General features: G+C 39.8%; 1 protein-coding gene across 1 annotated transcript; it reads left to right on the top strand.

Annotated features, from left to right (window-relative positions):
* Nucleotides 1-8,767: 8,767 nt before the first annotated feature.
* On the top strand, nucleotides 8,768-9,601 carry LOC111892361 (uncharacterized protein PB18E9.04c-like). The gene has a single exon (XM_023888415.1). The coding sequence runs from the start codon at nucleotides 8,768-8,770 to the stop codon at nucleotides 9,599-9,601; it is 834 nt and encodes a 277-aa protein (XP_023744183.1).
* Nucleotides 9,602-10,241: the final 640 nt, after the last annotated feature.

The raw sequence follows: 10,241 nt of genomic DNA, 5'->3' as shown, positions 1-10,241 counted from the left end.
ATGTCTGAATGTTACCTTACAAGCGAGGAGTATGCTTTGATGGTTACCAATCCGAAGAAGTTTGCACGAAGAAAATTTCCTGTCAACAAGAACAAAAACTGGCAGGGAAGTTACAGCTCTGAGAAGGTGAAGGATGAAGCGAAAAATTCTTCTCAAAAGGATGAAGACAAGAAGGAGAGCAAGCTTACGGGAGACTCTGGGTTCGACTGCAATTATTGTCACGACAAGAATCACTTTGCCAAAGATTGTATGCTGAGGAAAATGGATGAGAAAAGAGATGGTGAAGATGACGAGGCGTACTATATGCACAAGTTGGAAGAGATCAAGAAAAAGAAAGCGACTAACAGTTCTATGAATGCCTTGATTGTGCAGGAGAATGCAGATGAAGATGAGTTCGGTGGCATTAAAGTTTGGTCAACCGATTCTGAAGAAGAAGAGGTGAGAAAGCCCACTCATGGAAGGGATTATGTGGCAAAGGAAGTAGGTTCAGCTGGAAGGTGTTTAATAGTCACAGCTGGGTCATCAACCGAAAGTGCAAGTGTGGAACCGAACCTGACTGAGGACAAGTGTTTTGCAGCCAAGCATGTGAGTGAGAAGATCAACGACTGCGATCAGCTGATCAAAAAGGTACAATCCATCCTTGAATTCCTTAAAGTTCCAGTAATAGATTATGAAGAGGAATTAAAAGAATTAAAATTCAAATTTTCTAACTTAAGTGGTAGTCTCATGTAAACTCGCTTAGCGAATTCTAACCTAACTGACCAACTCAGCAGGGTGTTTTCAAAAAGTGAGGAGAGAAGGATGTGGATTGAGCTGAAGAAGGCGAAATTAAAAACAGCTAGGGATGAAAGTATTTATTTGCAAAGAGACAATTTAATGTTTTTATAACAAAGGAATATTTTTTGTTTAATTGCTAAGCGTTTGTATACCAATATTTCTCAATTGCATCTAAGTTGGGAGATAGGGAAGAAGATTCATAAGATGATCTTACCATTCCTTGAATTTAAGGAGGATGAGGTCATTGCTGAGTGTGAATCAATAGTGTCGTCAGAAGAGACATCCATGTCTTACAAAATCGGACTAGACAAAATAGAAACCTTTATCGATTCTAAGGAACATAAATGTATGCTAAAAAATCTTTTAGATGAAAATGATAGGTTAAAAATTAAGTCTGAAACTATTCAATCTTTTGACACATCAAGTGCCAAATTAATTTCAAAAAATAAAATAAACTTAGATAATATGTCTGAATTTGATGAGGAAAGTGAGATGAGCGAAATCTTAGTGGAAGACGTAGTCGATTGCTCTGAGTTTATGAAAAGTGAAACCGAAAATGAGATACCTCTCATATCTGAAAATCCGGTTGAATTCGCTCGCCTGTCAAAAGAAAAGCCACAGAAACTCAAAGAAAAAGCTATGGTCTATCAAAAGGTTTAAATAGTACCGAATCAGGTCTATGCAGTTACTGGTGTCACTGCAAAACAAACGACAGAGTTAAAAATCCTGGTCGACAAAGACAACGCTGAAGGATGTGACGATTACTTCTGGTCAGCTCCTATTGATAACGCAGACGAAACCGTAGGCTTATCTGATCAAACTTCATGGAGGGTTAAAGGAAGATACGTTTTTGAACCCATCAACAAACCCTCGAGTTTCGTCAAACCAAGCACAAGTGGAACCAAAGAAATTCCTATCGAAGGAATGAAAGAACCGAGAGTTCCAACTAAGACAACCGAAACTTAAAAGGAGAAGCCAAAGGCTAGCTTCAATCTCCACAAATCGCAGAAGGAGTTAGCTGAACAGAAACGCTTAAGAAATCAAAAATACATGCAAAATCTGAATGAGCGAAAACATCATTGGCAATCTCAAAATCCCAACTATGTTCCTCCAAAGAAAGAATCAAGTGCTAAAGAAAAGGAAAAACTGAAAGGAAAAGAAAATTTCAGCCCAAATTCCTATTATTCCAAATCTCAGAACAGAACATCTACTTTCAGCTCCAAAACTTGTATAACGAACTGGAAGTCAAGTTTCCGTCCCCAAACCGGCTCTCAGAACCGAAAGACAAGTTTCGGTCCCCAAACCGGCTCTCCGAACCGAAAGTCAAGCTTTGGTCCCAAGTCTAGTTTCGGTCCTTCCAGCAAATCAAATTTAGTAAAGGATATCAAAGGAAAGGGAAAGCTCAATTCCGAGTCAGCTAACCCTAGGATTCAAAAAGGAAACACCAAAACCATTTAACAACACACCAACTAATACACCAAAGATTAAACAAGATAAAGCTAAAATAAAGGTGTATACCATCAAAAGAAAAGATCAATCCACTCTAGTAAAATGAACATACTTGGTTGATATTTCTACTGCAATTCCTTTTTCTGTGAAAAACTCACCAGGACCCAAGAAACTTTGGGTTCCTAAATCTGCTTGAATTTGCAGGTTATACGTGACCAACAGTTCGATGATGAATGGTATATAGACAGTGGATGCTCGCGTCACATGATAGGAAGGAAGGAAGAGCTAAGGGAGTTTCGGTCCCTAAAGGATGGTGGTTCTGTGAAGTATGGCAATAACTCGTATGGAGCAATCAAAGGATATGGGATGATAACCAACAGAGACTTCTCAATTCGAAAAGTTGCGTATGTGGAAGGATTGCAACATAATCTCATCAGTGTGTCACAAGTAGTTGTGGGCACATGTTTGAAGGTATCAATTGATAATGAGGGCTCTGAGATAATTGATAAACAATCTAAAAAGGTTCTGTTGAAGTCTGAACGCAAGGGAGAGATGTATCCTTTAAATCTCAACCCAATTCAAGGTAAACCAGCAATATGTTTGCTATCAAAGGTGAATACTGATGAAAGTTGGTTATGGCATCGACGCCTATCGCACCTGAACTTCAAAGACATTAATAAGTTGGTTCGTGGTGATCATGTTCGAGGCCTTCCTATTCTCAAGTTTGATAAGGAACATCTGTGTGCCACGTGTGAGATGGTAAAATAGAGTAGAAAGAGCCATCCCACATGAATCAATACAAAGATTGTTGAAAATCTCTAGAACTTCTGCACATTGACTTGTGTGGACCTTCGGCTATCGAAAGCTTCGGTGGTAGTAAGTTTATTCTTGTCATTGTAGATGATTTTTCATGCTTCACCTGGGTTTTCTTTCTTAAACAGAAATCATATGCTACTCCCAAGTTGAAGGTGTTTATCAAGCAAGTTGAAGTGCAACTGAGAAAGACGGTGAGGAATATCATAAGCGACAATGGGTTGGAATTCAAAAATAAAGAATTTGAGGACTTTCTGGCTGACAAGGGGACAACTCACAACTTTTCAGTCCCTTATACACCACAACAGAATAGGATTGTTAAAAGAAGAAACCGTTCTTTATGTGAGGCAGCCAGAACCATGCTGAGCTTCGCTTCCCTTCCGTTATACTTCTAGGTTGATGCTGTTGCAACCGCGTGCTACACTCAGAATCGATACTTGATCAACAAAAGATTTGCAGTCACTCCATATGAGATGTTAAACAATCTAAATCCCAATGTCAAATTTTTCCACATATTTAGTTCAAGGTGCTTTATTTTCAATTCTAAAGAAAACCGAAACAAGTTTGACGTCAAAGTTGATGAGGGAATCTTTCTAGGTTACTCGCTAACATCAAAAGTATACAGAGTGTTGAACAAACGTTCCAAACGAATTGAGGAAACCTACTATGTAACTTTTGACGATAATTACATGAAGAAAGTTCAAAGGAGCGAAAATGACTTAGGGGAAATTTTTCCTGAATCAGGACAAGTCTCGGTTCCCATATCCAACATGTTTGAAGAGTACATTCGATTATTTGATGAACCAAAGAAAGCAGTACACTCAGAAGCAAAAGCGGCAGACAACAAAATTGATAATCTCAGAAAGATTATAGATGATGCTGCTAGAGAAATAAAAACCGAACCTCCTAAACCGACAGACGGTGAATCCTCCCCTGACTCTCCAAACAACGGATCATTGTACAAGGGGGAGAGTTCATCAGCACCAAAGACAACCGAAATATCTTTCGAGGAGGGAAATCCAATTCGGTCCCCAACTCATAAAGGTCCAGGCAAAGGGGAACATATAGTTCCAAAGCCACCCAATAGTAGTTCAATCGAGGGGGAGAATTCGACTCCCACTAAGGATGAAAACTCTGATTCTAACAAAGGTTACACTTCGCCAGTCAAGGGGGAGAAAGAGAATGTAACTGATGAAGGTGATCAATCAGAACTTGAAGAGGAAGTAAACGCAGAGTTAGATCCAGCCTATGACCCAAATTATCCTCCTTTAGTGAAATGGATCAAGGATCACCCCAAAGCTCAAATTATTGGAGAATCATATGAGAAAGTCCTTACTCGTTCCCAGTTGAAAGCGAAACAAACTGTATTATTCTCTAAAGTTGAATTCTGTATGTTTAACTCGTTTGTCTCCAAGGTCGCGCCGAAAATGGTTAATGTTGCACTTGATCATTCTGATTGGGTTCAAGCAATGCAAGATGAGCTCCATGAGTTCGAACACAATCGAGTTTGGAGGCTGATTCCCACACCAAAGGATGCTTCAGTGGTTCGCTTGAAATGGGTCTTCAGGAATAAATTGGACAATGAGGGGAATGTTATTAGAAACAAGGCTCGGTTGGTTGTAAAAGGATATTGCCAAGAGGAAGGAATAGACTATGAGGAAACCTTCGCTCCTGTAGTAAGGTTGGAATCTGTTAGAATCTTTCTGGCATATGCTGCTCATAAAAACTTCGAAGTCTTTCAAATGGATGTGAAATGCGCTTTCCTAAATGGAGAACTAGAAGAAACTGTGTATATTGAGCAACCTCTCGGGTTCGTCAACGAGAAATTTCCTGATCATTGCTATGTGTTGGATAAAGTTGTATGTGGTTTAAAGCAAGCACTGAGGGCCTGGTATGAAACTTTAACTCGCTTTCTGAAAATGTCAAAATTTAAGCAAGGTTCAGTTGACCCAACGTTCTTCCGAAAGAAAGAAGGCGGACATCTAATGATAGTTCAGATTTATGTCGATGACATCATCTTTGGCTCCACGAATCCTATCTTAACGGCTGAATTCAGGAAGTTGATGGAGACTAAATTTGAAATGAGCGCAATAGGTCCAATTAACTTTTTCCTTGGTTTGAATATTAGATAGGGACCAGAAGGTATCTTTATCAACCAGGAGGCCTATACAAAGAACTTGCTGGCGAAATTCGGTATGATGGGAGATTCGAAAGTGAAGGTTCCTATGGCATTTGGAACTAAGTTAACACCTTCTCTGGAAAAACCCGTTGTTGACATAACTCTATATCAACAAATGATAGGGTCCCTTATGTATCTAATGGCTAGTAGACCGGACATAATGTTTTCGGTCTGTTATTGTGCTAGGTTTCAAGATAATCCAAGAGAACCTCTCATGGTAGCTGTGAAAAATGTTTTTCGTTACCTTAAGCGAACCTCATCTCTCGGTCTCTGGTACCCTGCTAGATCTGGATTCTTCATTCAAGCTTTTTCAGATGCTGATCTTGGAGGATGTGGTCTAGAACGAAAAAGCACTTCAGGTGGATGCCAATTCCTTGACGGTAAACTTGTTAGCTGGCAATCCAAGAAGCAAACTCGTGTGTCACTTTCAACAGCCGAAGCTGAGTATATAGCTGCTGCATCTTGTACTTCACAAGTAATATGGATTCAAAGTCAACTAAGAGATTACGTGATGAGTATGAAGAAGATTCCTCTCTATTGTGACTCCGAAAGTGCAATAAGAATATGTCACAATCCAGTGCAACACTCAAAGACAAAGCATATAGCACTGAGATATCATTTTATCAAGGACCATGTAGAAGATGGGAACGTGGAATTGCATTTCATTCAGTCCTCTGATCAATTGGCAGATATATTCATTAAAGCCTTACCTGAAGCAAGCTTCAATAAAATATTACAAGGCCTGGGTATGATGGAAGCAGAGTCGGTACCAAATCCTCAAATCTCTCACTAAAAATTTGACAAGCGAAATAGAGCGAACGCTCGGTCTATTTCTGTTCTGGATTTTTTGGGAACCGAAATGAACTGAACACTCGGTCTATCTCAGTTCCATAATTTTTGGGAACCAAAATGAACCGAACGCTCGGTCCATTTTGGCTCTATAAATTTATGGACCGAAATGAACCGAACACTCAGCTTATTTCGCTTCATTCTTTTAAGATAAGGTTTCGGTTGTACATTTTGTTTATTCTATTAACTATATTTTTTTGGTGTTTTATGCTACTTTATGTTTCACTTCTGTTTTTATTATTTTTCAGAAAATTTCAAAACTTCAAAAATCCAAAAATATTTTCACTTTTTGTTTTTATTATTTTTCAGAAAATCTCAAAACCTCAAAAATATTTTATTTATTTATTTTTTGGTTTGTTTGTTTCGTTTGTGGGGTGTGTTTGTTTGCTTGTTCTTTTACATAGGTCCCAAGTATGTAAGTACAACAACATTTGGAGCTAAGGTAGGTATAATTTTTTTTCATTTGAACTAGTTAAGGGTCCCTAGAAGCATACTGCTGCATGTTGACGAAAGGCTCTATGACTAAGAGTAAGGCCCTAATGATTCGATGAATACCTATCGTCTCTTCCCAATCGGGCTGCTACATTTAAATCAAGTCAAGAGCTACCTTACTCTTCTCATATGAGTTAAAAGTTTTCTGCTTTGTCATATTTATATAGCAGAGGTACTTCCGGTTCTTCAAACCATCCTATTTCTATTTCTCCATCAACTTTCGGTTCACAACTATAACCCTTGAGACTGTCGGTCCTTGCCACTGAGGTTTATGGTTGCATAACATCTGTGTTTGTGATCTTAGATACGTATACCGCATGCTGAGTGAAACCCAAAATCCAACACCTAAAATGCATTGACGGTGAATTATTATATTCAAGATCTCACTGTGTACCTATTGAAATCTCTTTTATTTTTGCGTGGTCTTTTATGAAATCGTCTAACACCAAGGCCTTTCTTCCCAAAAAGATCCAGTTTATTTTTTTTGGATTTCTATCACTTCTTTAGTCACTATAAATTATATCCAACCTACTTCTTCAACAGACCACACCGGTCTCACAAGTACTTCAACCAACGATCGATCTTATTTTAAGTATTGATGTTCGGTTGAAAATAAGCTACCCTTAGCCTACAAATGAAAAGAAGCCTTTCAATGTTTCTCTACAAACAGTTGATCGTATTTTCTCAGGAAACCACACAAGCACTTCAAGTCTCTCTTGACTTTGAAGGAAGTGATTCTTTTCCGGAATCTTCTGCTTCATGTCTTCTAATACGACATCACTCACATCTCATACACATTTTGCTTTATTTCTTTATCTTTTGTCACCCTATTGCACAGATTTTTTTTTTATTTTCCTACATTCTGGTTGCTGATGGTTCAATTTTTGTTTATTTTTGGAGAGAAGCTGAATTTCAAATGACGATTGTGGATAAGATTTTAGGCGCGTGAATTTGAACGGTCACTTAAACCATGCGTGCTGACGTATATCTGGGAGAAACCAACCTGTCATATCGCGCTTTTTCAGGCGACGTTTCAGTTATCTCATCACTATGATGACGATTCTTTCTCTCTCTTGGCAATGGTATATAAAGAAATTCTAATTCCATTTGTCTCTTTCACCTGCTACAAAGACTCTATATCTATACGGCGATTCACAACTGTTCATCTTCTTCATTCAATCAACAATGACGACTTCTTCATCTGCTCAAGACCAAACTGCTTCATCCCCGTTGCTCTCCATCAAGGCAAATCAGAACACGATTATTGAACTCAATCCATTTCTGTATGATTCGTACAAGCTACAAGTGGTTGAGTGTTTGAAATATTCACCTTTGGTTATAGCCCTAACACAGGTGGAAGCCGTTCCTATGTCACTTCTATCACAAGTTTACTCTACTGCCTCCTATGACAAGAACAAGGAAAGAATCTTCTTTCAAATCCATTCTAAAAAGGCTTCTATCTCAAAAGGGAGATTTTGTTCCCTTTTGCACCTTGCAATGGACTCGTCTATGATTTCACCAGACTTCATCACTACTACTCAAACTGTTCTCGATGCTCTACGAGATGGGGTACACTGATGTGCTAACCACGGTTACAAATGTTAAGAAGTAATGCTTACCGTCTCCATGGAATGGATTGCTTACTCTTCTAATCAAGAGTTTGGCGGAGAGGAGTGGTGGATCTGATGGCACTAGCAAGGGTTTTCTTACCCTTCTATACGATCTGTACAATGGTATCAATCTCGACTATGTGTCGATTATCTGGTCTCAAGTGGTGCAAAGCCTCAACACTTCTGTAAGGCATTCTGAAATTTCATGTGGTCGATTTTGGACTCTCATTACACGAAGGGCGATTGATTCTTTGGAAATTCCGGTCATGAAGGATGTCCTAGTTGCGTTTATCGCCACGTTTCACACCAAGAAAATCATAATCTCCGACCCTATGAAGTTCCATCACATTGGCTCTATCCCGGAGACAATGTACCAGTGTGTTACAGTCGAGAGTAAAGTCATGGAAACTTATCGCAAGCTTCCCCCAAGGAACCGAGAGTCTTATCTCCTGAACAACAGGCTGCCCTGGATGCTGTGGACAAGCCTGGCAACCGAGGGAAACAGACTACTACCAAGAAGGAGACTACGGATGATGATAAGTCTAAGAAGCGAAAGTCCCAGAAAGGAGATTCTTCTAAACCAAAGAAGATTAAGTAGATGGCTAAAAGGTCCAAGAGTCCCACTCCCCCCAGTTCAGAAAAAGACGAGGAGAATGACGAAGAGAAAATTACTCATGAATCACCGAGAGGTAACACCCCTCCCCGGTCCCCATCTCCAACACACTCTCTTCATGACAACCTTCTTATACCACCTCCATCACCGAAACAGACTGTTTCACTTTCTGTTGCTCCTGTTCCCTCACCTACCACATCTCAAACAACAACTTCAACAACTTCCTTACCACCACCACCACCACCGGTTACTTCTGTTCCTATATCCACAACCCCCTTACCACCTCCCATTATTTCCCAATCAACTACCACTACCATTCCTGACCCGATAGTAGAAGTCAACGTATCTGATACGGGGGCAACTATTGGTACTGAACCTCCAGTTACTACTAAACCTCTTTCTCCCACCCACTCAACTGATTCGGGTGCCACTCTCGGTGGTGCTAATGATGAATTTGATTCCACTTACTATAGTCCCTATCGGCTTCCTACCGATGAAGATGATGATGCTCCTATCACACACCAACACTTGCAGACCATTAATGAGAAACTGGATAAACTGCTTGATGACAACAAGTCTTATAGTGGCGTTGTGCTAAAGGAATTTTTGGACATTGCTCTTGAGCAATACATAGAGTCTATTGAAAAATCCACACAGGCTGTTAATGACTCTTCTTCTGCTTGTAAGAAACCCACTGCTGATGTTGCAGACGTTGTACATACAACTCAGATCTTTCTCGACTCACTCAAGGGGCATGCTGATACAAATGCCGCCAAGGTGCAAGCCTCTGTAGATTCATTCTCCAAGTCTCTTCAATAGGAGCAAACAAAGTTTGAGGTTGTTCGTTCTTCCATGCAAGTAGAGAACACTTCACTTCTCAGCTCTGTGTCTTCTCGACTGGAATCCCTTCATGCTGATTTAGCAAACGAAAGTACTCTGAAGGAAGAACTTGCCCGACAAGCATCCACCATTGAAGTTCAGAAGGTTCAGCTTGCTCAAGCTAAAAAGGAGATTTCTTTGTTGAAAACAGAGAGGGCTATTTTTAGGAGTTGTGCAGGAGATGTCAAGGATATGCTGAACAATATTATTGGTGCTCATGATCCTATCCTCACTTTGACCATCAGGAATCATCTCACTACAAAATTACTTCCTGCCCTTGCATTGTTACACAAGATGAAGGGTGTTTCGGAGAAATTCTTACCTCCAAAACAACGGGGAGAGGGTGTTCAACCGAAGGCGAAGGTGATTGTGAAAACTGAATCTGGCCAACCGAATGTCAAAGTCACAACCGAACCCAAGGGTAATGAAGCTTTGGGTTCTGGTTCTCAAGATAAGCAGAAGGAGATTGAAGATGATAGTGATAATGATGTTGAAGAGACCATTGCTGAGGCTCTTAAAAGAAAGAAGAGAGAAAGAGAATTGAATGAAACTCTAAAGGTTGCGAAGGATGCTGAGGAGA

Source organism: Lactuca sativa, chromosome 5 (assembly GCF_002870075.4).
Source record: "Lactuca sativa cultivar Salinas chromosome 5, Lsat_Salinas_v11, whole genome shotgun sequence".
Taxonomy (NCBI): Eukaryota; Viridiplantae; Streptophyta; class Magnoliopsida; order Asterales; family Asteraceae; genus Lactuca; species Lactuca sativa.
This window is presented reverse-complemented; position numbering and strand designations above follow the sequence as displayed.

Excerpts from the sequence above, each read along its gene's own strand:
- LOC111892361 (XM_023888415.1), top strand. The coding sequence starts at position 8,768 with ATGGCTAAAAGGTCCAAGAGTCCCACTCCCCCCAGTTCAGAAAAAGAC.